Below are 27,951 nucleotides of genomic sequence, written 5' to 3'. Positions count from 1 at the left end.
GGCGTGAGCTGGCTCGCCGAGGCTGAGAGGCTGGTGGTGGCCTGGCAACGCGTGTTCTTCACAGCAAAAAGGGGAAATGAATTCCTGTGTCCCCAAAGGGGAGGTGAAAGCATCCCCAGCCCAGGTAGGAGAGCTGGATGTGTCCACACTGTGCAGGGGGCTGGAGGCTGCAGATGATGGCAGCAGTTTGAAGGAGGCAGCAAAGCTGCTCTGGGAGCTCCCTGCCAATAAATCACTGTGTGTACAATGGGAGGGAGCATTTAAATAATCTGGTTTAGTTAATGGCAGCTTCAATGGGTCGCATGGAAGATTTTTCATTTGTCTGATGTTTTACTTTATAAGCACCTTACTCTCATCAAATTGGAGCTGCTCTGGCAAAGGTCTTTTCAGTGCAGGGTGCCACCGAGAGGCAGAGGAGGGGACCCGCTCTGCAGAGCGCGGAGGACGGTCCAGAGAGGTGGGCACTAGCCGTCCTCCGGGGAGCGGGGCTCGAACCTGCCACCTCGCCGCTGCGGAGCCGCGTCCCTCCCTCCCGCGCTACGGCGGCGGGCTGGCACCGCCCCGCTGCAGGGAGGGGGCCGCGCCGCTAGAGGGCGCCCTGGCCGCCGGCGCGGCCCCGTGACCCACCGGCGCGGCCCGGCCGCTCCCTCCGCGCCGCCTCCCCGCTCCGGCCGGGCCCAGCCCAGCCCCGCCGGGCCCCGCCGTTCCACCGCCGCGGCCCCGCCACGATGTGGCTGGGGCCCGAGGAGGTGCTGCTGGCCGGCGCGCTGTGGGTCACGGAGCGGGCCAACCCCTTCTTCTTGCTCCAGCGCCGGCGGGGACACGGCAAAGGGGGCGGCCTCACGGGTGAGGCGCGGCGGGGCTGAGGGGAGGCTCCGGCCCGGCCCGGCCCGGCCGCCTCGGGGCCGGCGCTGCGCGGGCGGGAGGGGGGGGGGTGGGGGGTGTCGCCGCCGTGTCTCCGCCGTGTCTCCGCCGCGCCGCCGTGTCCCCGCAGGGCCCGGCTTGGGGCGGGAGGGGGCTGAGGGGCCGCCCCAGGTCCGGGGTCCCGCGTCAGGGCGGGGCGGGAGCTGTCCGCCTCGGTACGGCGGCGGCTGCGGGGCTGGAGCTGGCGGGGGGGCCCCGGCGAGGGGACACAGGCCCCGCCGGCTGGGCTCAGCCCGTTCTGCCTCTTCCCCTCGCTTCTCCTCGCGGCGTGTAACCCCCCCGGAGAGCCGCCGGGGTGCCCTCGGTCCGCTGTGGCCGCGCCGTGCCCCGTCCCCCCGCCCTCCCGGCTGGAGCCCGGTTTCCCCCGCAGCCCGCGGGAGCTCGGGGTCGCGCCTGCTGCCGCCCGGCTGGGTCTGTGCAGCGCCGAGCACTGCGGGGGGTGGGGGGGGTGGGGGGGTGGTCGGGCCTCCCCAGCGATGCGGTGCAGGGGAGGACAAATAACTGTAACAGGAGTGGCTGGGATGATCTTCCCTTGTCAAAAATGGCTTCTTTGGCAGACTCGTGTTGCCTTGAATTATTGGGGTGTTTCTATCTTTTTTTGTTGGTTTGGTTTTTCAAGATTTAGAGGGTGAAAGACGTTGGTTTTAATTAGTATCTGTACGAAAATTGTGCTGTGCTTGGGCTGGGAGTGAAGTTGTGTAAAAATGTATGTCTGATAGCCATGTTTGGTGACACAAACTGTTAAAATAACGTAACTGTGACCAAGGCACAATGTTATCAGCAACAAAATTCCCCTCACTTTTCAAACACCCCGTTTGTGTGCAAAATGCTTACACGGTTATGTAAATAACAAAAACGTGCTTTTTTACAATTATGCACAACGTTTCATGTGTTAGCCCTGTTAACCACATACACTAACTACAGAAACGATGCAGCTGATAAACATCGTATTTCATCTTTTCACAATGTTCGAAATTATTTTAAATTACTCTTTGATGTAACATAACTTACTTGTGTAATTTTGCATGTAGACATGTCATTGTACTCTGGAATTTCCCAGGGTTTTACAAAAAGAAATGATACTTGGTGCTATTCTGGAAACATTTAAAACAGATCTATTCTTAAATGGTTGAGGCTTTGAGCCAGTTTATTTCTTGAGCCTAGTTTAGGTTAGTGAGAGAGTCTTCTTCAGAGCTCCTACATGTTGAAAGCCACGTGTTCTCCTTAAGGAGCTGTACAACTGCAAGTTGACATTTTAGAGTTAGAATGTAGATATTCAGCCAAGCTGGAAAGGGGTTTAAGTTGCTGCTGTACTCACATTCTTAAACATGTCTTGTTACTGGTCCATATGTCACATTCATTCACTGTTGTTATAGGAAGTATTCAAAATGACTTTTTAATCCGTATTCTGCCTAAAACTGTACACAAGAAACCTGGAGCCAAACCCAAGATCCTGCTGTGCTGGATACATACGTGTTTGTTTTAAGGCTTACCAGGTGCGCTTGCTATGGGTGGTGTTTCTCTTAAACTACAATCAGTGGTATATTCCTAATCTATTACTTGCTTTTGGATAGCCGAGAGAGGGGAGGAAGCAGCATGTTTCATGATAATGAATGCGATACAGATGAGTATGGTTTGCTCAGACTTAACCAAACCATAGGGAGGAGAGTAGGGAATTGAGCCTGGACCTCCCAAATAGCGATCCAGAGGCGCAACCGTGCTCCCTCTCCAAGTTCTAGAAAACTTATTGATCATGAGGATGTTGCAAAATTAATTTGCATTACAGATGCTCGTAGTACATTATCTAGAATAACAAAGCAAAGTATCATCTTAGATATTTATCTAGTAAATAGACTTAATTGAAATAAATTGATTTGCTTTACAAAGTTTGGTGGCTGTCAGCATTTATTCTGGAAGTGTCTTTTATTTAATAGCATGAAAAATATTTTAGCTTCTGTATTACTAAATTTTGATTCTCTGCCTTCTTTTTTTGTTTAATCAAAGTACTTCTAGAAACGTCACTGAAACCTGTGAGTACCAGATTTTCAAGAGCTATTTGATTCCAATTCGGGTTAGTTCTCTTGCCTACTGTTTGCATAGGTGATGCTGAAAGGTACAGCATTGAAAACTCTTCTGTGTTTTAGTTGAGTAGGCTTAAAAATCACTATTAGCAACAGAAACCCCACAGAGGAAAATACATTTCATTCTTATTAGAAAACTCTCCTAGGAAGGCGGAGGATTATAATGAGGTTTAGTAGGCATTTAATTGCCATCTAAACTTTATCCATTACCAGTGGGATTGGCTGTAGTTGGTTTATAAGCAATTTGCTTGAAGTGACTGGATGTATGTCTCCATTTTCTCAGCCAGGTGCTGTTGCTCTTCCATCACAGCATACACAACATGAACATCGGCTTTTTTCTGTAGCGTTGATCCTGTATTTCTACTTAACCCAATTTTTCGTTTGGAATTACATTGTTTTAATTTCTCTCTCTTTGCCTCCCAGGTCTTCTTGTGGGAACGTTAGATGTGGTTTTAGATTCCAGTGCCAGAGTTGCCCCATACCGTATTCTGCACCAGACTCAGGACTCTCAAGTGTATTGGGCAGTGGCATGTGGTATGTATTGATGTGACTCTTGTCGGGGGCTGGATTTGTGTTACTCTATTGTCTTTTTGGTTCAGATGATCAGTTATCCCGCATAGGAGTATTCTGTGACTGCTCAGGAAACTTTCTAGAGCTTCTGGTGGGGTAGTGGAAGATGCCAGAAATGACAAAACTTCTCAGTGTTGTTTAAACTGTAGTTTAGGAACCTAAGGCTCTGTAAAAACTTCTGTTTCTGCAGATGTTATGAATTTTCTTTCTTCTAAGGTGTATCTGTTTGCAAGGTCATAGTGAGATTGTTCAGAGAAAAAAACATGATGATAAGATTGCTGTGGGATGATGGTGTCAAAACCTGCTTACCAGGAACACGGTACAAGATGGGCACATGTAAGGTCATTCAAGGTGCCAAACACTCTTTGGGGAATCTCTTTACTGGCTTGATCCAATTTACTTTTCTTCTATTTGTGGCCTGTAATAGATGTATAGATACACTATATCTGTAAAATATATTAGAATAATTTTTTTTTAAAAACATCAAGAATCCTTGGCCTCTTTTAGTTGAGAAATGTAACTGCTGTATTAGAATATCATGGTACAACCTTCTAATAGCTGGTGGTGAACTTTGATTAAGGCTTTAGGTCCTACTGGTTGCTAAAGAGAAAATATCTTCAGACGTATTTGTTAGACCAGCTCTGTTTGTAATAAGACTTTTCACTTCTCACTTTTTGGTTGAGACATAAAATCTGAGCATGAAGTAATTGTTAAGCCCACAGACGTTGATGTCTTGTTTTCCCTGTTCCCATTTTCTCCCCAGGCAACCAACACAGTATTCTCCCTTGCAGAGCTACTTAAATTCTGCACAGGAGAGGTTTAGAAGTTGCTGTGTTTCCCAAAAACTCAGTTGCCCTTTTAAGGAAGGCAGAGGCAGAGAGGAAGACAGAAAACAAAATGGCAGGCTAGAAACTGCATAGGAAAAAGCAGAATATTTAGTGGCCACATACAGTGCATATATGAAATTTTACAGTGTCTTGACACTAAATGAGTGTGTTATTTTTTGTACCATTTCAAGAGTGTTTTAGTTGATATCCTTGATATCTCAGTTATTTTAAAGTAATGCAGCATGGGAAAATGGAATGGGCTCTATAACAACCAAATGGTGTTGGATAAATTATTAGACTGCAGTAATATATTGTCTTCACCCATAGTGTTTTTTTTAATCATGTCTGGCTCTCATTTTACTGTCAAAGTAAGAGTACTGGCATTCACTTAAAGTTACAAAATACATATGGCTCTCTAGTTGAAAAATGTGTATCTTTTATTTATGATTTACCATGTGTAAATACTAGTGGGCAGTATTTGGGTCATGCATGCAGCTTCAGCGTTTCTGCTTTGTTCTTACATCTCTCTTTGGAGGAGTTGCAGAATTTTACTCCTTCATGTATGTCATTTTAACGTTGTTCTAAGACGTCAGTTATTGGGGCCTGGCTTATTTTAGCAATTTGTCTGCTGTCATTTGATGAGAGATGCACCTCATGAAACAAAACAGAATGCTGTTCCCCTGCCGTTGTTGCTGGACCTGTGGGTTTTTTCCACAACTAAAGCATCCTATAATTGATAATTCTGTGCCCTTAAAATAAGCCATTTTGTATTACTCAAAATTATTTATGCTGTAAAAACATTGTCCAATGGCTAGGATAGATGTCAAGTAAACTTACACACACAAACTCAAATTCATAGCCCTGCAGTCCTTTGAGACAAGACAGCTTATTTGCTTCTAGTTTTTTGTTTCAGGTCCTGGAGATATTTTTGTTATGAAACCACAGATTAGCTGGCATTGGGTTTTGTGGTTAGGTGTCCAGCTACAAATACATGAAGACTATTTCATTGCTGAAGCTGCCTCTTAAAAAAAAAAAAAAAAAAGGGTAGAGCAATAGCTTCTTTTCAATCATTACCCACATGGAGGGGTCTAATGTACTCGCAGAGAAATCGAGTAGTGGGAGGCATGCTGTTAACATTTTTAGATATCCCACTGCTTTTGTATGAAACTTCAGAAGATAAATTTATCAGAATTTGGCAAAGAGAAATTTAAAAATGTCTTTGACTTGCATTTAAACAGATTTCTTTTTGTCTGCATTTAACAATGTTTCTTGTTAAAAAAATTGTATTGCCTTTTTTTTTATTTCTTCTGCATTTTTTTTCTGTCTACAAGAGAATATAGTGATAGCTACCAATAGAGAGGAAGAAATCTTTTAGTAAACATAAATCTTTGAGATAGTTAATGGCAACTAACTAAAGCAACTTTCTACAGAAAAGTTCTTTAAATTGGTTACCCAGTGAAGCTTATCCTTTGTGAACTGTTGTAGACTGCATGGTTAAAGACAACTGTTTGATAAAGTTTGCTGAGAAGTTTTTACTGAAGAAAGCAAAGAACTTTCTGACGTGAATCTTTTAGTTGCTTTTTGTTTTGGAATTGCATGCTCTCTGCTGACCATAGCCCATGGAAAATGGAACCTCTTTGTAGGTTGTTCTGAAATGTCAAGGTTCTTCTGAAAGTTGGCGATTTTTGTTCAAGAATACCAGGAAGTAAGAGAGTACTTCTTGTCTGGAACATAAGAATACTTTCTGTCTGGGGAAAAAAGCTGTTTGGTGTGCACTGGCAAATAGAGTGATCTGTTGGTAGTGTGCTGATTGTCCTTGGTGGCACATTTCATTAGAAACATAATGTTGGTGTACATAAAATATTCTTGACATGTTTGACAGTTGGTGTGTTTGATTGTCATCATCACTGCTTGGTAAGTATTAGTTTCCTGCCGTGAACTTGGAGGAGAAAAGGCCTTGTTCTAATTTCTTTTTTCTTTGCTCTTTCCATCATCTTTCACCCCTTCAATTAGGATCATCTCGTAAGGAGATCACAAAGCATTGGGAATGGCTGGAGAATAACTTACTGCAGACTCTATCCATCTTTGATAATGAAGAAGACATCACTACCTTTGTCAAGGGCAAGATACATGTAAGCAACATGTTTCCCTGAAGCACTTCCAGATCCTGAGAAAGAATGGGGAGGTGGTTTGAAGAATTTCTTACCCTTGGAGGGACGGAGCAAGAGCTCCGTTGCAAAACTTCTCTCTGCTCCCTCTTCAGACATACATACATTTGGAATTGTCATGGGCTGCATCATGTTACAGTCACAACACTAGACAAATGTATTTGGGAGGGGGAAGGTTATGAGCAGTCGATCTCAAGGAACAACCTGCTTAGGATGCTTCTACTAATTAAAATATAATACCTCTTTAAAGTCCTTGCCAATTATACCTTTGATGCAGAGAGAATGTTTAATGAGGGTTCATCCAGCAACAAATACAGGAGAGAGAATTCTAGTTTGTGAGCAATGTACTGCCATGCCACGGTGGCCTAAAAGGCATCTAGGTTGTGAAGGAACTGCACCCCACTTCTACTGACTTCTGAGTCAGACGAGTGTCTCTGCTTGTTGTACAGTTAACACGCTTCAGATTCCCAGCCCACAAATCCTCCAGAGTAGAAACTTATAAATACAGTTTTTTACTGAACAGCAACAATTTGAGTCTTTTCCGGTACTTCTGTCAGATTCTTTGTATTTTCTTTGTGCGTGTCTGTGTGAGAGAGATTGTGGTCATTTTTTTTCCTTCTGGCCAGTCAAGATCTGACAGACTGCAGAGTTCTGCCCTTCCTGGCAGATGATCTTCTTCCTGTTGAAGAAGCAAGTTTGCAAGTGAAAATAGACTTCCATTCTCCTGCAGGGTGTTCAAAGTGTTACCAGGCCAGCTGTGAGAAATGCAGTCAAACGTTAAACATGAACGCTTGCTGCATGCATTCGGGGGTAGATCCCAGACTATCCGACTGCTCTTTCTGCATGTCTTTACTATTTCTCTAATATGACAGGAGAAATGATAACTGCTGTGTCGTGTTTCTTCTTTCTGTCTTCCGGATTGCCGCTGTGACCTTGTGCTGTGTATTACGTCTGTCAGCAGGCATGTTCCCTTCCATTTCTTCTCTCTCTCCTCCCATGCCCTTTCAGGGAATTATTGCTGAAGAGAATAAGAATGAGCAGCCCCAGAGTGAAGAGGATCCAGGTAAATTCAAAGAGGCTGAACTGAAGATGCGGAAGCAGTTTGGGATGCCCGAGGTGGAGAAGTTGGTCAATTACTATTCCTGCAGCTACTGGAAGGGCCGTGTACCCAGGCAGGGTTGGCTGTACCTCACCGTCAATCACCTCTGTTTCTATTCCTTCCTGCTGGGCAAAGAGGGTGAGTTATAAGCCTGCTAGTTGTTTCTCTGTCATTTCCCATGATCTTTTTGATGCAATTGATCTTTTGTGTGAACTTTTTTTAAGCTGACAGGTTTTTCCCTTTTAGGAATCCTCTGAGCACTAGCTCAACACGTAGATCGCTCCTTGCTCTCATAGGCACTGCAGTGATGTTTAGACTGAATGCCTGAGTCATTTTGCAAAACATTTCCTAAGTTGTACAAGTACACCTGAAGTTTTACTTCAGCTGGATTACAGAACCAAGCAATACTTTTACCTTGGTGAGGTTTATTTGGAACCACCGCCAGGACCCAGTATTTACCAGGCTTGACTAACTGTAGTTGAAAGCGTTTACTGAATGGGAGATAGTCTTTTTGGAGCTGCTTACTTTTGGAGCTGCTTATTTCTAATCTAGTTAATCCCAAAGATTAAGTATTTTTGGAGAACCCAGTAAAAGTACGAAGAAGTAAGAGGGGAAAAGTGCTGTTACACTGAGAGCTTACTGGCTGCTTGAGCTTCATTTTTGATTGTTTGTTGTTTTGCCTTAACTTGTGATAGTATTTTTTTAAATTTTTTTTCCCAGTTACACTGGTGATCCAGTGGGTAGATGTAACCCAACTAGAAAAAAATGCTACACTGCTGTTCCCTGAGTGCATTAAAGTAAGCACAAGGGACAGTGAACTGTATTTTTCCATGTTTCTCAACATCAACGAGACGTTCAAGCTGATGGAGCAGTTAGCTAACATTGCTATGCGACAGCTGTTGGATAATGAGAGCTTCCTACAGGACAAGTCCCTCCCGAAGCCCAGGAAGCCTCTTAAGAACATCTCTGCATTAAAAAGGTATATGTTTCCAGCAGTGAGAAGAGAAGACAGATGACAGGGGATTGTAATAATAAATCTGCGCTACTGGGGTTTTCTCACTCTAGGGGCTGCATCACTTATTTCAGTAATTAGATCTCTGCCTATTCTTTTTTTTCCATCTCAAATTGGTACTGAATTCACACACACCCTCATGTCTTTCTCATGCATGACTAGGCACTGTCAGAAAGAATTTTCAACTAGAAACTTTTGAAAATCCTGTTCAAAAAAGTGAAAGAAAATTACATCAGCCCCTTTTTCTGAAGTTGAAGATTTATAAAAATTAATATACATTTGTATTGTAAGAAATCCTCCCGCTGGGGACTGTTCTCTGCAGTTTCAGAATCCGATGTAACATTTAAGTTTTGCAGATGCACGTGCATATTTTGTCTTGTATTGCAGGACATACGTTGTCAGTGAAGCATGTCTGAAGGGTGAAAGAGGAGTCAGATAAGGGGTGGCATCTCAGTTAGACAAATGAATGCTAAGAACACACAGCACAGTCTGAAGGTTGTGATTGGAATGAACACTTAACATCTAGTGTAGAAAAAACCTCTGGGGACTACTCTTTACTTTTCCCCAGAGACCTGGATGCTCGAGCCAAGAATGAGTGCTACCGTGCCACTTTCCGGTTGCCCAAGGATGAATGCCTGGATGGACATACAGACTGTACCTTGTGGACGCCATTCAACAAAATGCATATTCCTGGCCAGATGTTTGTTTCCAACAATTACATCTGTTTTGCCAGCAAGGCAGAGGAGGCCTGTCATCTCATCATTCCTCTCAGGGAGGTGGGGATTTCTTAGCTGTATATTAAGACTACAGGCCTTTCTTGTCTTCTGTGTGTTTCTATCTTCTGTGCAGTGCTTTATAGATAATGGAGAATCTGCTAGATCCAAATGGCCCTTGTCTTTGTCTTCTAGGTGACAATAGTTGAGAAAGCAGATAGTTCCAGTGTCTTGCCCAGCCCTCTGTCTATCAGCACTAAAAGTAAAATGACCTTCTTCTTTGCCAATCTGAAAGACCGAGATTTCTTGGTACAGAGAATCTCTGACTTCTTGCAGAGAACACCATCCAAGAAACCGTGCAGCAGCGACAGGGAATGGAAGTGGAATTTGGCTGATCCTGGCTGCGAGGTACTAAGGAAATAGCTGGGAGAAGCATTTGTCATTTTTCAGAGTAATGCTCCTTACCAACAAATGCTGTCTCTTTGTTAGACAATTAGCAGAGGAGGGAGGCTGCCTGAGCTCAGATGCTTTATGTTCTATTGTTCAGGAGGTTCCAGAGTTGCCTTCCAGCAGCCCACTTGCAGTGAGCCCCACGTCTGCTCTCAGCAATCAACCTGGCAACTTTTGTGCCGGGGAAGTGCCAACAGCCTCGCAGGGACTGCTCAAACTCTTCAGAAGAAATTCCGAGGAGCTCTTGGGATCCAAAGGGGTAAATAATATTTTAAATTAAAACAATTAACTCTAAATAGTTTGTAGTAGGTTGCAGGTTTCCTGTCCTGCTCTAAGAATGAACATGGATTTTATCCCTGGTCAGTCCTGCAGTATCGCTGCTGTGTCTGTCACAGTGGTAGTGCTGGACAGATGTAACCTGAGCATCAGTTTAATTTATCAGTACTGAGATACCTGAGATACTTGACTAGAGGCTGAGAAATAGTGTTTCTGTGCTTCTGGGATATAAATTCATGTCTGTGAAGAACTACTTTTCTTCAGATTAAGAAAGCAGAGCATTGGTATCTCTGCTTGCTAGTTAATTGTCTTAGACCATGGTTCTTCCTGCATTTATGTAGAGATTTTTTCAAGGTGTAATGCCACTGCACAGCCCATGTCAGTGTTGTAAAGACTTGACTTTAGGCAAGGTCAGAACTGATTCAGAACAGTGTAGATTAGCATACACCCTTTTATTCAGCAGGAGGAAGAAAGGCTTTAAATGTCAAATTGCATTTCTCTTGTGAAGTGTAGGCCTGAGTATACCCAAAAATCACCTGTCCTACAAACATAAAAATGGATTAATTTCCTAAAATAAATGGCCATATTTGTTCCTGTGAAGGCAAAGGAGAAGATGAAGGAAGAGTCCTGGAACATTCATTTCTTTGAATATGGGCGAGGGATGTGTATGTATCGCACTGCCAAGACTAGGGAGCTGGTGCAAAAAGGAATCCCGGAGAATCTTCGTGGAGAGCTGTGGCTCCTTTTTTCAGGTATGATGTTGTGCTAGATACTTTGACAGCTAGCAGGAATAAGCTTTCTGCACATCTCAAAGGAAAAGGTGTAAATCTTAGCTCATTTCAGAAGCTGTTAATCACAAGTTGATTCCACCTGCATGATACTTCATGGTGTTTTTGCCAAAAAATGCAGTGATTGCATTCCTGACGTTACTTTCTTTATGAGCATAGTAGCTCTTTGGCCTCCTTCGTCTGCGTTTCAGTGTTGGGACCTAGACTGTAACATGATGATTTAACACTGAGTTGATTAATATACTTTCATATTTGTTTGTAGTTGATGCGTACACGTAGTGCTTCCTGGCTGCCTCATCTCTGATACTGTGGGCATAAAATCTGTCTTCCACTCAAGAGGTGAAGCAGTATTTGTTTGTCGTTACAGGGGCTTGGAATGAGATGGTGACTCATCCTGGTTACTACGCAGACCTTGTGGAAAAGTCAATGGGAAAGTACAACCTTGCTACAGAGGAAATAGAGAGAGATCTGCACCGTTCTATGCCAGAACATCCTGCCTTCCAGAATGAGCTGGGAATTGCTGCCCTCCGGAGAGTCCTAACAGCTTATGCATTCAGAAATCCAACAATTGGGTACTGTCAGGTAAGAAAGAAGTCTTAGACTTGTTAGTCCTACACAGTGACCGTGATTGACTTGGATTTTTTCTGCGGTTTTTTGTTCAGTTTCAAGCTTTTCCTTCATGCTGTCCATGTGGTAGTGTGAGAGTAGGAAAAAAGTGGTTATGTTGCAAGATCTCTTAACTACCCTTTGGATACAGCATTTAAATAGACTTTGCACATTTCTGTTAGGTGCAGTGACAGAGTCTTTTACTAGTTTTCCTGCTAGAGCTTTCCCTAGTTCAGCAAAAACATCTTCTGGTTTCATTAAAAAGAGCAATTAAATTGAATAAGTGATGATGCACATGAGCAGTATATTGAAAATGAAGCCAGTTGCTTGTTTGTGAAACAATTCAGCGGTAATTCAGATTCATTTCGTATATTGCTCTGGTATTAGAGGTTCTCATTATGTTGCTCCGTTACAACCAAATTGTTACAAAGCTTTTTATGAAAACTTTGAAAATTATACTTAATCACATCGACTAATGAAAGTGCTTGACAAAAAGTAGTTTTATTATTTGCTGCCCCACAGAGAAACTGAAACAGGAAGGTAAATTGGCTTAAAGTCCCCTATTGACTCAGATACCAGTAAAAGCTGGAAATAGATGTGACTCTTAGTGACAGTTTTGTTGTAGTCATGCTTTTTAAGTTTAGATGGCCTGTAATGACAGGGTTTTCATGAACATCTTCATGTTTTTCTCCTCTGTTTGCTGGCTCATAGGCCATGAACATTGTTACGTCAGTACTGTTGCTGTACTGCAATGAGGAAGAGGCTTTCTGGCTCCTGGTGGCTTTATGTGAGCGGATGTTGCCAGATTACTACAACACAAGAGTAGTGGGTGAGTTTTTGTCAAATTCCTGCTGGAGCCTGGATTTTCAGCTACCAGCATCTCAGTTCCACCAGCATCTCTCAGGAACAATTTGTTGTTCAGAATGAATGAAATGTGATGCCTTTTAAAGATGATGAAGCACAACCCTATTCCCTTTAAAGTTGCAGGTGTGTGATGGAGACGTAGGAAGAGACACTACAGACTACCAAGGTAGTAGTACTACCTTGTAGTAACAAGGAAGATGAAGTCACTAAAAATTGGTAGCAGGAGGGACCATTAGCAGTAAGGAGGCATATCTAGAAGAAAATGATTGGGTTATTTTTTACCCAGTCTGAATGATGTATTAAATCTTTGGAATAGGCTTCCAGGAAAGGTTAGTGAAAGCACTGTTTCATGGGCTTTTAAAGTTGGTCTGTATAAAAGAGTAAATTTTGATGTAAATACCATAATATCGGTAATCCTCCACCCCTCTTTTCAGGGAAAATGCATAGATCAATGAGAGATTCTGTTTCTGCATGCTCTGCGATGTAGGAATAGTCTCTGTCTTAATATGTTGTTTTTACTGAGAACAGGGAACAAATCTAAATAAATGTGTTGATTTTAGTTCTGATGTTAAGAGGCTTCTATGAAATTCAAGTGAACTCACACCATTTTGTTTAATAATTGATTAGCTTGGGTATAGTACTGTGATACCACCAATTTGAGTTCTACCGTTGGTTTTGTTTGTTTTCCCAGGTGCGTTGGTGGACCAAGGCATCTTTGAAGAACTTACACGAGAGTATCTTCCACAGCTGTCAGAAAAGATGCAGGACCTAGGAGTGATTTCCACCATATCCCTTTCCTGGTTTCTCACTCTCTTTCTCAGTGTCATGCCCTTTGAGAGTGCTGTGGTCATTGTCGACTGTTTTTTCTATGAGGGAATCAAGTTTATCTTGCAGGTGTCGTTGGCCATACTTGATGCCAACATGGAGAAGTTGTTACAGTGCTGTGATGAAGGCGAAGCCATGACTATTCTGGGCAGGTACCATTCATTGCTCTTATCTATAACTGAATAATAATGGTACTCTTTTAGTCATCATCTCTTTCTATGTAATTCCATTACATAGCAGTCACAGATAACACTCTAGGACAAAACATGAGCTCCAGAGAGGTTTCCTATTGCTTTCTACAACAGCTGAAATTAATTTTTGGCTCAAGTATGGAGGAATCCCATATTTCTGCAATTGTTTGCTTTGCAGCATAATATATGCCTGCATCTCAGTTTGAATACAAACTCCAAAGGGTTGTTTATCCAAAATCCACAGAAAAATTATAATTTAATATTAAGAACACATCCTGGCAGGAATCGCCTTCTAGAAACATAAAACTATCATGCAGGTATCTCCCAAGTCTAAAAAATGTTAGATTTTCTTGTTTGAAATATGAATCTCTTCTATGTGCAGCAAGATCTTCAGCTTACGATTAAAAGCCCACTTTAAAAAAGAGTAGATACCCCCAAAACAGGGTGAAAATCAACTTTACTTCAGATACATTGAGGGGTAGCATTGCAGGTTAGATGGGGAAAATTAAATCTTCCTGCATGTTTAGATTAATGGTACAAAGAAATTGGGAATGATGCATTTAGGATATTACTTCTTTTCCTGGACACTAATCCTGAAGTCTTGCATCTGTTCTGTTATTTCCCCACAGATATTTGGACAATGTAGTTAACAGACAGAGTGTCTCTCCCCCTATCCCCCACTTGCACGCCTTATTGACGAGTGGAGATGACCCACCACTTGAAATCGACATCTTTGAACTCATCAAAACATCCTATGAGGTAAGGTTTGGGCTTAGTTTTTGCCCAAGAGATTTTTCTCTACTAACATCCAGTTTTATACTTTGTGCAGCCAGAATTTGAACAGTTTTCATAGCTTGAGGTGCTTAAGGAGTGCAGGCTCAAGCCGTTAATCCACCTGTTTGGTATGAGTAGAGCCTAACACTGTTGGCTATTGCAGAGAGTCTCTCCAACACCAGTGGAGACTAAAATGAAGACTGCAAATAAGTAATAATTACAAACCAGAGATTCTTTCCTGCTTTGCCAAAACAGTCTCCATTCTTACTTGTATTTGAGGATTGCTAGGGAGTTGGGGAGGGAAATTCAGGGTAAAAATTGAGGTGTACTGCAGAAACACGGAAGCATCCCAGTTCACGTGCACAGGAATCCTGTTCTATGATCCACATTGCAGTAACACGAAGGTGACCCGAGAATGGTGCCAGTGCTGTTGAAATACCTCTGCACTGGTGGAGGTGTACCTCATTATTCATATTGAGAACAAACTCATAAGAAATGGGTACCTGAATGATGGAAAAAAACACAGGCAAGAGAACTGGTGTTTGACAGTTCTTCTCTGCTCCGCTGTGGTGAATGTGGATTCATTTCACTTTTTATCTCCTGTTTTTCATCCTGTCCCCCTCCAGGTACTTACAGTCAGGCAGCTATCATTGTGCTGGGTATTTTGTTTGTTTCTTCAAATCTGCCATCGCTGTTCCTGGTTTCTTCTACAAAAGAATGTCACCAAATTCATCTTGCTTGTCTGACTTAGAAGAAAAGCCTCTTAACTTTGGTGTTTCTAGCTGAATCTCATACAGGTCCTAGAGAAAAACAGGGCTGGAAGGAATGACAACCTGTCTATTCGCTTATCTCTGCCACAGTACAGGATCTGTATTTCTGTCAGTCCTGACAGATGCTTTTTCAGCTGTTCTTTAGAAACCTCTGATGTTGGGTTTCTCATGAATTCTGCATGACTTGTCTTGCAGGACAGGAGTGAATTGGGAATAGAGCTCAAGTTTTTTCTCATCTTCATGCTGCTGGTAAAAGGCTTCTAGGGGTTTTAGATCATCTCCGAGGGGATAGTACCCTTGTTAAAGAACATGTAATTGAACAGGGGTTGTTCTGTCTTTAGGAGATGATGTTGACCTGGTCTGCTTCCTTTCTTGTAGAAATTTAGCAATCTGAAGGCAGATGACATTGAACAAATGCGTTTTAAACAAAGGCTGAAAGTGATCCAGTCTCTGGAGGATACAGCCAAGAAGAGTGTGGTATGTGACTCCCAGATGGAATGAGCCACCAAATGGCGTATTAATGGAATGTGTTTTGCTATGAACATCTAGAAAGGTTGTGCTGTAGCAGACCCAGTTTTAAGTGACTTAAAGAATTGCAGTTCATGTGAAAAATGGATTTACTGACTGGAATAATTATTTTCTTGCTATTTAGGGAGTATGCTAGCGCATTAGGGAATTTTACAGAAGGGTTCATGGCCAAAGGGGAGTATCCATATCTATTGCAGTTATCTCCGATGTCCTAGGTAGAGAACCTCATCCACATGTTTCTTTCACTGTCGTTTTTCAATGCATCTGAGTCAAACATCTGAAGATAAAAACAAGAGGGAGGGGCAACAGTCTGCACAGTCAGGTCTGCACAAACAGGACATAAGTGCCATAGTTTTTTCTAGCTGATCAAGATGTCCAACTGTTCACAGTTGACCAGAAGCTGTTCCTCTGACCTGTAATCCATAGCAATGGGAAGTATTAGAACGGTTGTGTTTTCCCTCCCATCCTGTGTCATATCTCCTTGCACTTGTTTTCTTCTCTTCCATGTTACATAGATTTTTCAGTGAGTCATACTTAATTTTTCTAGCTTTGAAATAAATTTTTCACTCTATTTTCTCCCTAACTGTAGGTCCGAGCTGTGTCTGGTGACATTGGTTTCTCTATTGAAGAACTAGAAGAGCTGTACGTAGTGTTCAAGGTAAGAAGCTAGAGCAAGGAAGAATGTCTTCTGACACAGAGAGAACAAATATCAAAATAAATTGAAATGGAAGCAATGGCTTTGCTCTGATTCTTAATCCAACCTGTCAGAAACAGATGTGGCATTCTGTTATACATGGTGCCAGTAAGACTGGCCCTATTACTGTCAGATTTATTATTTTAATTTTTCTTCCCCCAAATTCGGCCAAAACACGTTCACACTATTTGAATGATACTTTTTCAGAAAGAGATTGTTGAGTCAATGGAAAGGAATGTCACATAGCACTTAGAACGGGGACCTAGGGTAGACTGTACCTCAGTTTTTATTCTCAAGTTTGCCACTGACTTGTACTTAAGTGCCTCTGTCAATGTATGTATTTTTAAAAGAGTGATATTACCCAGCTGCATTTACCAGAGTCACTGCAATCTCAGTTGCACTGTGCTGTAGACTCAGAAGGAGAGGCTTAGTTCTAAAACCTGCATGTTCCCTTTGCAGTAAAGCTGAGTGTCATTTCATTCAAACCTGAAATCATGTTTTTTGTATTTTTCACTTGAAATGGTTCTTTGTGCTTTTAGTGAAATTCCTGTCTCTTCCTTCATTTCATATTATTTTGTAGTGAAGTAATGCTAGGAATAATGGGGGAGGTGAACAGTGTGTCCTGAAATATCTTTTCTTTGCTTATTCAGTGCTGGTTTTGAGCTATAACAAAGTCTCCACTCCCGTGGATTGTTGTAGTGCAGTATAATCTGACCTGTTAATCCTTCCCCTCCAAAGGCAAAGTATCTGATGAGCTGCTACTGGGGAAACAACCGTGCTGCCGCTGCCCGCCGAGATCAGAGTTTACCCTACCTGGAGCAGTACCGCATAGACATGGAGCAGTTCAAAGAGCTGTTCATCAGTCTGACCCCCTGGTCCTGTGGCGCACACACGCCTGTGCTAGCAGGGCGTTTGTTCCGGCTTCTGGATGAGAACAGGGATTCTCTCATTAACTTCAAGGAGTTTGTGACAGGGATGAGTAAGTGCTGTTACGGGAGATGGTGGAATATTGCAAAAAAATGTTTCTGTTGTTTTCTGAGCAGAGAACTGAAAGAGAGAGTGGTGTTTGCACTACCATGAGGGGAGGGTGTCAGCCTTACAGGAAGCCTCAGGCGGAACAGAAGATGCCTTTATGCTGCCAGGCAGTCTCCTGTTGTGGGAAACGATAGGTGGCAAACCAACAAGATGCAGCTTTGCTGTGGATTTCTTTACTGCTTCTGTGTGCAGTTAGCGTTTCCTCATCACATGTGAACTCATTCTGTTTTGAGCCTGTGAGCAGAGGGTGATTCTTTATCCTAAGTGCAATTATTCGTAACCTTTTTTTTTTTTTTTTTCTTCCCAGGTGGGATGTACCACGGTGACCTCACTGAAAAACTCAAAGTACTTTACAAACTGCATCTGCCTCCCGGTGAGTGGTTGCTTCTGTGTACTGCTACTATTGAGCGTGGTCTGTTCTGACATGCAATTGAAAAGGAATGCCTCATGAATTTTGCTAATGAAGTGGGTGATACTGCTGTTCAGGTAGCTTAGAGATGTTAACACTTGCTTTTCTGTAAATACAGCTCTGAATCCAGAGGAGACAGAGTCTGCTTTGGAGGCCACAAGTTATTTCACAGAGGATGTTACAACAGAAGGTAATGCAACACTGCTGCCTCTACCTCTCAGTTTAGGCAGGAATTGCAGCATAAATCCACGTGCTGTGAACAGTGATTTTGTGCAAGGCATGGTTTCATGCTGGCAGCATGTTAAGATTTCCAGTGTGTTTGAGTTCATGGTTTTTGTTGCATGATGGGAAAGAAGTTTGGAGTTTAAACTCCTCAGTGTCCATTTCATGGAGGACATGGCATGCTCTGAAGCACAGTCACAGACTGCTGAGGAGGAGGAGCAGTGTGCTTTTAACCAGCCCCTGTCTCCCACCATGATTTAGGTTTTTCATCCAAGTCTCATTGTCTCTCTCTTGTTTTTGTTTCCTTCTCTGTGTCTGTCTATGTCTGGCCTTTTCTTCTGTTTTATCTGGGATATTGTCCCCTCAACCCCTTTTTCTGCTGCCCAAGTATCTCCTTTTGTCTCAGAGCTGGATTTCTGCCTGCACTGTGAGTCTCAAGGTCAGTCCATGGATTATGTGCATGCGTTGAGCATGGCTATAATGCTGGTATCTGCCAGCACCAGTGTGCTATTTTAAATACTCTGAAGTTGTTGCTGCTGCTCCTCTGTCACACTCCCACTATGAATAAAGTGCTATAAGTAATTAGATATCTTTCAGTATATTCTACCTATTGAGTTTCAGCCTTGGTCAAAATAGGTTTTGTCCATCTTCTTTCTGTGGAATTTATCTCACCCTAGAAACTGGTGGGCAGAAAATATGCTCAGGGCAGAGCATGGGGGGTGCTGGGCTTGCTGGCCTGGGTAGATGATACCTATGCCTACTCCACAGTTCTTCTAATTTAAAGGAATAAGGATGCATGCCACCAAATTGCAAAGCTGCTAGTAGACTAATGTACTGTATTTCTTAAAACACTATTTTAGGGATTGTAAAATAGGAGGTCAAAGTATGTCAACTGTGCTAAATGGTTACCAAAATGTAATAATGCTCAAAAAAAAAAAAAAAATCTGAGTAAGTACAAGGGGTAGTTGTCCTGCTTGGTGCTAGGTGGCTAATTTAGCAGTCTGAGTTGAACAAAGACTTCCTAAATAGTCTAGTGACAATATAGGGAACCAGAAGTGAAGTTTGTAGTTAGACTTTGAAAATTACTCCTAAAGTGTCAGTTCAGTCAGTGAGTGTAGATAATAATCACGTATGTGCTCAGTAGCGGTTTGGATCTTTTCCCATTCATTATCTTGCTTTGGATAACTGAACTTCTTTGTCTTTAAGCCATCACATTGCTTAACTGTCTTCCATATCTGTGTTTCACCCTTTCTTTTAAGAGTTCTGCCCTCTATCTTAGCTCTTGAACCCACTTTTTCACTGTGGCTTTTTATCCAGTTCATCCCATCAGCCTCTTGCTTCCATCCATTTCTGTTCATTCCTCCAAACATGATGTGGGAGTGTGAGATCTAACTTCTATTAAATATATTCTTGTATGATTTTAATTTGTATGTGAGTTGCCTTATGTTCTTCATGTGTTGTATCGCTGAAAATCAGCTAATTATTATTCTTTTATAATTCCATAATTTTTTAGAAACCCAAGAAGATAAAGGAAGAAGAAATGAGAATGGTCCAGAAAAAGGTAATTTCATCATAAATAGACCACATTCTAGTCTTGTCTCTCTCATATTATGAACTGTTCATTGTCTGTTGCTGTATCAAGGAGACCTTTCAAAGTGTCCCTCATGGACAGAGGTAAAGTGGGATGTGAGCTGGGAAATACATCTCTTATGCCTCACTGCTCTGACTCTTCTACATACCGGATCATAACATTTGTAAATCATGTTTGGTAAGTTGTTAACTTGTAGAGTTCATTTATGAGAAGTCAAGCTGATGCAGAAGTATTAAAATCTTTGCTCTACTGAGCTGGATCATAAACCAGCGGAAAACAATGCAGCCTCCCTGGTGGATGCTTTCCTGAACTGTCAATAAAATCTGCTTCCAGTATGATTTTTGCTGGCACAGCGTTCACTTTTTCAGCAAACCACCTGACAGTAGTGGCTTGTTCTTACCTTGCAGAGGAGAAAGGTACCAGTCCACAGGACTACAGATACTACCTAAGAATGTGGGCCAAGGAAAAAGAGTCCAAGAAAGAAACCATTAAAGATCTCCCCAAAATGAGCCAGGTAAGAAGTGAATCTGAAGGTTTCCAGTTAGATGACTGACAGCTTAATGGGAATTCAGCAGTATGGGCAGCTCTTTTGCCAGCATATTCAGTCCTTGCCTGTAGATTGCCTTGCTGTTCTGGTCTGGTGAGCTTTAGAAGCCTCTAATTCCACATGTTTATGTTGAATTCCTCAGTGGACATGGACAAACTGTTTTGTTTCCACCAATCAAATCTATTTGATTCTCTCTGCCTCTCAGACCAGTTTTTCCTATAAGAACTGCAACCTGTGTTTTCTCTCCAGAGCAGTATGTTTCAAATATGCCATCAGTCATATAAACTTGTTTGGCTTTTTTGGTTTTGCTTTGCCTCGAGTTACAGTTGGTTGGTGGAGAGCAAAGAATGTGGTTACAGGAAAGAGAGTCTGATGACTGGTGTGATCTTTTCTGTCTCTAATTTCCTTGATGAGTGCTACTTAAACTAGTTTGGAAATGCTTAGAAGCTGACCACAGAAGAGTAGCAGGACAGAAGTAAAACTTTAGGTGTTCTCAGATGTGAATATGCAACTACTCTCTTCATCTGTCAGAAAAAAAAAACCCACCACTGTTAAATTGCTAGCTGTGTCTCACTACGGCAGAGAGAGGAGATTTTGCCTGTATTGAACTGTTCTGAATTAGTACAATAAGTTGGCACTTGCTTGGTGGGGAGGCAGATAAACAAGGAGTCAGTCAACATGGTGCCTGTTGCTTCATCTCAAGGAGCATCTGGATGATGCTCTTAGTCATAAGTTTTGTTTTAAGTAGTCCTGCAAGGAGCGGGGAGTTGGAGTCGATCCTTATGGGTCCCTTCCAACTTGAGATATTCTGTGATTCTGTGACCTGCCACTGTCAATTTTTTTCAGCCTGAAATATGATTTTTTTGGTTTTTTCATTTTAAAGGAACAATTCATAGAGTTATGCAAGACCCTTTACAACATGTTCAGTGAGGACCCGGTGGAGCAAGAGCTGTACCATGCAATTGCCACTGTAGCCAGTCTCCTTCTGCGAATTGGGGAGGTTGGAAAAAAATTCTCCAACAAGCCCATGAGGAAGTCTGAGGACTACAAAGCAAACAGTACCCAAGATCCTGTGAGTGAAGAGGAGTCACCAACATCTGAACAGAGTCAGAATTCAGCAGTGGAGCAGCAACCTCAAGCTGACCATGAGGACAAAACCTGCGGAGATGCTCAGCCTGAAAAAACACAGCAGGAGAACCAAACTCTAGGAGATGTGTCAGGGGAAGGACAAGGCTCTCCTTTACAGCTGCTATCAGATGATGAAACCAAAGATGATATGTCCATGTCTTCCTACTCCATGGTCAGCACAGGCTCCCTGCAGTGCGAAGACATTGCAGATGACACGGTCCTGGTTGGTTGTGAAGGCAGTAGTTCAGCTGCCAGGTATGGTAGTACCATTGACACTGACTGGTCTATCTCCTTTGAGCAGATCCTAGCTTCCATGCTGACGGAAACAGCCCTTGTAAACTACTTTGAGAAAAAGGTCGACATTCTGCAGAAGATCAAAGATCAGAAGAAGGTAGAGAGGCAGTTCAGTTCATCCAGTGACTATGAACTTTCCTCCGTGTCAGGGTGAACTCAAGAAAGCAGGAATTGTCTTCGGGAGATAAAACAGGGAGATAACATGGCAGATGGCAGGATGGTTTGGTATTTTGTATTTGGGGGTTTTTTTTGTTTAATCAGAGACCAGTAACTACACAATTACAATAGATTCCAGTCATTAAGGGGCTTCTGACAGTGACTGTTTGGTGTAGGTGCTTCTTTGGCCACTCTGGCTGACAGAATTAGATTTACATTGTCAAGAGCAACTAGAACCTAATAGCCCCTGACATATAGAATTACCACCATAAATTATGCATGTCTGCCTTTTGCTCTCTTTTATTTTAATGAAGTTTTATTTCAGACGGTAACTGGTCCTTGCCTACCCTTGTTTGCTGTAGGTTCCTGGGTAACTTGCGCAGCAGATGCAGCCTGGCTTGAAACCATGTTCACCTCTGGCTGCCAATCTGAGAGCTAATGCAGTGTAGTCAAGTGCTCTAGGACCCCGACCTATAAATAGTCTCGTAAGTTCTTCAGTGCTGTTCTGTGACTCAGCAGCTATGATGCAAATGTGCCCCACTGCTCCCAGCACCCTAAGATCTAAACACAGACATTTCTCAGATCTGCAGGTTTCTTTCAGATGTGATTTGGCATTTTCATAGTGTATGATCACTTTCTTTCTCCTTCAGCATTCAGACAAATCTGATTTTCTAGCATTTGCTTTTCTAATTCTTTGAAAGCCATTGTTTTTAGTTTGTCTGGGAAGCCACAAGCTCCTTGACTTCAGTGCAGAAGTAATACTAAGTCAATCAATGGGCTCATGATGGTTAGAATGAGGGAGTAAGTTCCTAAATTAGAAGTTGGTGAGTCAGCCTCAGCATTACAGGGCAGTGGCACACTGGTCTGCTGGACTTTCCCTGTCAGTAAACATTCATTTTTTCTTGCTGATTCTCCATTTTTAGTAGTGGGTCTGATTTTTTAGGAGGACTCCTAAGAATACTCTGATCAGTCAGCCCTCACAAATGCTTGGGGCAGGAAGATGTGCAGGAGTGTTATGCCACCTGCAGCCGCTCAGTGTGTCCTTTCTGAACATCTCCTGTACCAAGAGTCTACCAGTGGACGTGCTCCTAGAAAGTACCACACATCGAAGGGCATTTATACCTAAAGAGGAAGAATTCAAATCAGTGTGGCCCTCTGCCATCAGCCCATTATGGGAAACCTCAATAGACTAGATCTCTTTCCAGTTAGAGACAAAATAACTGGGAGACCAAGTGACTGCTCTTTTAAATCAATTAAGACCAGAAGAAACTAAGAGTTAGCCTTCTGGTAGCAGGGCCTGCGTGCCAAGGAAGGAGAATGAATGCTGTTCCTACAGATAACTTCATCTCAGTACGCAGGCATCTGCCTTGCAGGGCGGGAGCGAGAGCTGCTGCTGCTCGGCGAGAGCAGACCCCGCGCTGAAGGCGAGGTTTGCTACAGCTTTTGGCTGGCATTTGGACTGTAAAGGACGGGAAGGACACGTGCAGTTGGATGGTCCCATTTAACACTACTTGGTGTGCTACTCAGTGTTAATTCCTCCTTGTGACATTCTCTGTATGTATTCACAGCTGGTACATATTTCTTATTTCTCTGCCTCCTCTGTCCTGTATCACCGGAGAGCAGCCATTAGTAAAACTGCTTTTACTAATTATTCAGTAATTTATTGTAATTTTTTAAAAGTACAAATAATACATGTGATTTTACACTGTCAGTCTGTCTTACCTGTCATGTACTCAATAAATGAACCAGAATCCTGTAGACTGGTTTGACTGCCTTTATTTCTCTGAGCTCATGGAATATTGCTTGTTCTTTGTCTGTGGTGGTTATCTAAAAGAGCAAATTTGGTGTTACAGGGGTTGGACTCCCTTTCTCTCTCCCTCCCTCCCTTTCTTTTTCTCTCTTTCTTTATCTCTCTCTTTGTTTCTCCCCCCCCCCCCCCCCCCATTCTCTCTCTCCCTCTCTTTTTATTCTTTTTTCTTTTCTCCCGTTCCCCCCCCCCCCCCTTTGGTTCCCCCCTCCCTTTTTCCTTTTTTTTAATTATTATCTGTATATTTACTTTTTACATAACACTGACTGACCTACCTTCAGGTAGGTGCAAACGACCATCGGTTATGCAGGTGCAAGCACAAAATGTTTTCCCTCCTGGGCGGTTACTTTTGTTAAACACACATCGCAGCCACCCTCGCAGCCCTCGGTTCTACCGGCTGCCAGGCGCTGCCTTAAGTCCGTCCGTCTGCAGAGGGTCAGGCCAGTTAATTATTTTTTTTAGGGGCCGGAGGCTGAGGGCTCGGCGGACTCGGGCCCAGAGCGGCCGACTCGCTGGTAGCGGGGCCGTCACGTGGCCGGAAGGCGCGCGTTGCCATGGCGACGGCGGGCGGCGGGATGGCGCCGCAGTTCTGGGCGCTGCGCTGCTGCTGCTGCCGCCTCTTCCAGGTGCAGCAGGTGGGTGCGGGCCGGGCCGGGCCGGGGCGGGGAGCGGGCGGCGGGCCCTGACTGACCCCTCTGCGCCCTCCTAGGCCAAGCGGAGCGGGAAGTGGAGCTGCAGCGTGTGCGGCCAGCGGCAGGCGGTGCAGAAGGTGAGGGGCCGGCGCGGCCTGGGGCGGGGTGGGGCGGCCCGCGGCGTCCCTGACACCGCTGCCGAGCCCCGCCGGGCTGGGCCGGGGAGGAGCCCGTGCGGTGGCAGTGGGAAGCCCAGCGTGGTGGTGGAGAGCCCTGTAGAGTGGCAGTTAGCCCTACCCAGGGCATCACACGCTCAGCCATATGTGCTAACTTGAGTTAGCACTTTAGTATTACCCGGGGTGCAGCCTCACTTTGTGCTGTTTCCTTCTGGCCGCTCTCTAAGCCTTGTTTTTATTACTTTTGTACAGGTTTATGGCCAAGGGTCTGGCCTGGACTGTAGGCGCCATGTCCAGAAATTAAACTTGCTGCAGGGTGAGGCAGAGGAAGCAATGAGGTGGACATCTCGGTAAAGTGTTTAATCTTTATCTGCTTTTTTCTTTTGTTGTGCTACAGTTGATGCCCGTTTCACGCGCTGGATGCCTGTTACCTGGTTTGAGCTCACAGGAGGGCTTTCTGTCCTGTTGTAAAGCTGTGACACATGCCAGTTTTGTCATCACCTCATAGGAACGAGCTATTTCTTGGGTTTAGTGTCCTGGCATGTTTCTTTTGACGAGGAATTTTTTCAGATAAGTTTAGTTGATCAATAGTGTGGGTTGTTCAGACCTTTACCCATTAAAATATATGTAATAGGGTTGTTTTGGTTTTTTTAAACTGGTCTTATTTACTGTTTGACAAGCTGACTGTGGAGATGTCCATCTTACAGACTGACAAGCCATGCAGAGGTGCATCCTCAGAGAGAAAGCATCCTCCACTCTAAGCTGTTGCTACCCAACTGCTGGTATTCAGGGATTTCACACTGTCAATCTGTTGAGCAATCACTGCTGCTGTTGATAAAAAGACTTGTTTAGTGCAAATATTTGGGTGTAGTGGTCTGGAGAATCTGAGTAGCACTTTCCTGTTTATTTCGTTCCTGAATCTGTTTACAAATCACCTTATCTTGAACTGGTCTTGAACTCATCCAGATTCCTTTTTATTCAAGGTTATTTTCAGAAATCAAAGTCAGATAACTTAGGCATGTATATGCAGTGCTTCAGGGTTAAGCTTTGGGAAGAAAACTCATTGTTTGTTCACTTTATCAAAAAGGGTTGCTATTTCTGTCCTCAAAACATTGTGAAATAACTTCCCTTTCTCCTTGGTTGCTTGGGATATAATTAGTGGGTTTAAGCTGTTGTCCCAAAGACACACTGTTATATCCCTAGTTATGATCAATTAGAATTTATCATTTCATGATTAGTGGCTTTAGATCAAACTCGCTACTCTTATTTGTACTGAAAGAAGGAGGGCTACCCTTTAACTAGATTTTTTTCAAGTATTTGGGGATATGTCTTGCAAAGCCTTCATTTGACATCTGCTTTTCTATAGATCCTCTTTTTCTGACGTGCCTTCTATCTGGTGTTCCTGTCCATCCTTTCTATCCGGTCCCTGGTGCTATGACTAGGCGATTTGAAAACTGTGAATCAACGGACAGAAGTGTGCTCTAGAAACTCAAGTTTAAACCTCTATTTTAGGTGCACAGAAGACTCTGTAAATGACAGAAAAAATATAGCAGCCCAACGTGAAGACAGTTCATTCCAACAGGTAAGAAACCTACAAAGCTGAGGTGAATACCAAGCCCTACTGACCTCAGTGAATCAAAGTGAAACCAGTGATCCCTTTATATGGACTCAGAGAGCTGAAGGAGCATACAGAGAGAGCATAAAGAGAGGCTCCAGCAGAGAGAATGAGATGTACCAGAAACTCTCTGCTCTACCAGGATACTGAACCTGGGAACAGGACCATGTCCTAAACTGACTTGTTATTTGAGGCATTCAGCACATACATAACAGTGCCAGAAATGAGAACCCTGTATTTTGCTGTTTCAGTAATTCTTGAGTGTTGTAGGAGGGAAGGGCAGAAGTCAGTCGCTGGAGTAAATATCTGGACAAGGACAGTGAAGATCAGGAAGATGGGGAGGAGGCAGCAGGTGCAGAAAGGCAACAGTTCTGTTCCTGGAGGAGAAACACTGTGGAAGAACAAAGGTACAGAAAGAACTTTCTTTTTGTAATTCCTGTCCTCGAGTGGTGACATTTGGTTTGGAGGTGTGGGAGGTAGCTCGTCCCTGATAGCTGAACAAAGTACAGGTTGCAATGTACAACCTGAGCTGTGCAGGGATTTGTTTTTGGGGGGTAAAACTTCTCTTATTGCTAGAGCATTTTATGAACATTTCTGGTGATTTGTGAGACAAATTCACAGTGGAGCTAATCTGTCCTCTTTATGAATGGTTTTCTTGGCCAGGAAACACCAGAAGAGCTTCCTCTCCAGTGATATTCAGGAGTATGCAGAAGAAAAAGGAGTTTTCCAGCTTGCCTACCGAGCCAAAAAGGTTAAAACTGCTGATGTATTGTAGTTGTAGAAGATGCTTCCTACCAGTAAAACAAAAGAGTGTTCTCCTGACCTCTTTTGTGTTGTCATAATTTTGAATTTTTATGAGTCTTCCTCTGCTCTTCTATTTGAATGACTGGGGAGGAGGAGAAAATTATGTCCGGAGTTTCTGTCTGAAGGGTTTTCATCAGGCAAAACAATGCCACCTTGTGCAGGCTGAGTGGTTGAGCCGAATTCCTCTGTCAGCACAGCTGTAATCTGTGCTGCTTTGCCTGTAGAGTGTGCAATCGTTGAGGTTACTGGGATGACCTGCAGTGCCACTGAGGTTGGCCTGAGTCTCCACAGCCCAGAGGTCACAAGCCCACCCCGTGCATCAGCCTCAGCTCTGCCTCAGAGGGCTGGTGAGAATTTGGGTGCATTTGAAGGATCTGAGTGTTCTTTCTTTGCCTGTTTCTGTGCAGCTTGGCCACGTGCGCTGGATTTATAACCAAGTTCTCTTTCTCCTTACAGCGCAAGAAATGTTTAGTAGCATCACCTGATGAAGATGATGGAGATGCTGTTTCTGGAGACAGTATGGTTCCTGCTGTCTGTGAGTCTGTAGTGCCTGAGGCGAGTACACCAACCCCAACTGCTTGTACCAAACCCTCGAAGTGGGAACAATTTCTCTCATGTTCTGACAGTTGTAGTGAAAACGGTGCCAGGGTCACCTTGTCACCACAGGAGGGCAGTGAAAGGTTGGGGCTACACAGCACCACTGCGGCAGATGCTGGTATGGCCAGTAGCTGCTCAGAACAGGCTAGAAGAACTCTACCTCAAGGTACAGGTTTTGAATTTAAAAAGTGTGTTGCTAGCATGGAGCAGCTTGCCTCGAAACTGCCTGGCACCACGGTGGCCAGCACCAGGCGCTCAGCTGAGGAGGATGTGTTGTTCAAAGAACCTCAAAGCTGCTTGGCAAGGGCAGGATCCGGTGGGGTTGAGACCACCGCAGGAAGGTGCCATTTGGCCAGCACAAGGCAGGCAAACACCCTTCCCAACTGTAACACCAGGCCAAAACCTGGCAACATTTCTTTTGAACAGCTCTTCTGCACAGGTGAAGAGTTTGATGATGATCTCTAAGGAGTTCAGGCAGCTTTGGCATTGCTTTCTTGTTTGTCTCTACAGTGTATTTGGTGAGATTTTGAACCAGAAGTGGCTTTACTCAAATCTTACAGAACTGCACTATTAAAGCTGTTGCCTTTCTTTGTGGCTGTGTTTGGGGGAAGGGTACGAGGCGGGAAGAGTGTGTTGCAGTGCGCGAGTACTAGGGTTATGCAGTGTTGTCTAGCAACCTTGTCAGCTAGAAGTAAGAATGGAAGTAGGTCAGCTTGGGAGGAGGAAGCTTCCAGGCTCTAAGGAGTCCTGGCCAATACAATTAAATTCTGTGATTAGC

At 43.6% G+C, this 27,951-nt stretch overlaps 2 protein-coding genes across 6 annotated transcripts; both read left to right on the top strand.

Moving 5' to 3' along the window:
* The first annotated feature begins 634 nt into the window (after positions 1 to 634).
* On the top strand, positions 635 to 23,300 carry TBC1D9B (TBC1 domain family member 9B). 4 transcript variants are annotated; one of them, XM_074839069.1, is made up of 22 exons: positions 635 to 846; positions 3,429 to 3,539; positions 6,416 to 6,534; positions 7,579 to 7,807; positions 8,390 to 8,648; positions 9,250 to 9,457; positions 9,590 to 9,802; positions 9,942 to 10,103; positions 10,722 to 10,872; positions 11,276 to 11,490; positions 12,226 to 12,343; positions 13,070 to 13,355; positions 14,024 to 14,153; positions 15,317 to 15,415; positions 16,056 to 16,124; positions 16,899 to 17,139; positions 17,503 to 17,568; positions 17,723 to 17,794; positions 18,233 to 18,265; positions 19,340 to 19,387; positions 19,825 to 19,931; positions 20,848 to 23,300. In XM_074839069.1, the coding sequence occupies exons 1-22, from the start codon at positions 729 to 731 to the stop codon at positions 21,538 to 21,540; spliced, it is 3,747 nt and encodes a 1,248-aa protein (XP_074695170.1). In that variant the 5' UTR covers positions 635 to 728; the 3' UTR covers positions 21,541 to 23,300. The 4 variants fall into 4 exon arrangements, with proteins under 4 accessions (XP_074695170.1, XP_074695169.1, XP_074695171.1 ...); XM_074839068.1 differs by having other exon boundaries at positions 18,215 to 18,265; XM_074839070.1 differs by lacking the exon at positions 18,233 to 18,265.
* Positions 23,301 to 23,815: 515 nt separating this feature from the next.
* MRNIP (MRN complex interacting protein) lies at positions 23,816 to 27,761 on the top strand. 2 transcript variants are annotated; one of them, XM_074838325.1, is made up of 7 exons: positions 23,816 to 23,975; positions 24,059 to 24,118; positions 24,410 to 24,507; positions 25,670 to 25,739; positions 26,043 to 26,179; positions 26,436 to 26,523; positions 27,033 to 27,761. In XM_074838325.1, exons 1-7 carry the CDS (start codon positions 23,904 to 23,906, stop codon positions 27,636 to 27,638), a joined length of 1,131 nt encoding a protein of 376 aa, XP_074694426.1. In that variant the 5' UTR covers positions 23,816 to 23,903; the 3' UTR covers positions 27,639 to 27,761. The 2 variants fall into 2 exon arrangements, with proteins under 2 accessions (XP_074694426.1, XP_074694425.1); XM_074838324.1 differs by having other exon boundaries at positions 23,816 to 23,984.
* The last annotated feature ends 190 nt before the right edge of the window (positions 27,762 to 27,951 follow it).

The sequence above is a fragment of the Strix aluco genome, chromosome 13 (assembly GCF_031877795.1).
Source record: "Strix aluco isolate bStrAlu1 chromosome 13, bStrAlu1.hap1, whole genome shotgun sequence".
Taxonomy (NCBI): domain Eukaryota; kingdom Metazoa; phylum Chordata; class Aves; order Strigiformes; family Strigidae; genus Strix; species Strix aluco.
This window is presented reverse-complemented; position numbering and strand designations above follow the sequence as displayed.

Bases quoted from the DNA above. Each gene is read 5' to 3' on its own strand.
- TBC1D9B (XM_074839068.1), top strand. From the start codon at position 729: ATGTGGCTGGGGCCCGAGGAGGTGCTGCTGGCCGGCGCGCTGTGGGTC. The intron at 3,540-6,415 runs GTATGTATTGAT...CCCTTCAATTAG, and splicing joins GTATTGGGCAGTGGCATGTG to GATCATCTCGTAAGGAGATC. The intron at 11,491-12,225 runs GTAAGAAAGAAG...GCTGGCTCATAG, and splicing joins CAACAATTGGGTACTGTCAG to GCCATGAACATTGTTACGTC.
- MRNIP (XM_074838324.1), top strand. From the start codon at position 23,904: ATGGCGACGGCGGGCGGCGGGATGGCGCCGCAGTTCTGGGCGCTGCGC. The intron at 25,740-26,042 runs GTAAGAAACCTA...TGAGTGTTGTAG, and splicing joins AAGACAGTTCATTCCAACAG to GAGGGAAGGGCAGAAGTCAG. The intron at 26,180-26,435 runs GTACAGAAAGAA...TTTCTTGGCCAG, and splicing joins AACACTGTGGAAGAACAAAG to GAAACACCAGAAGAGCTTCC.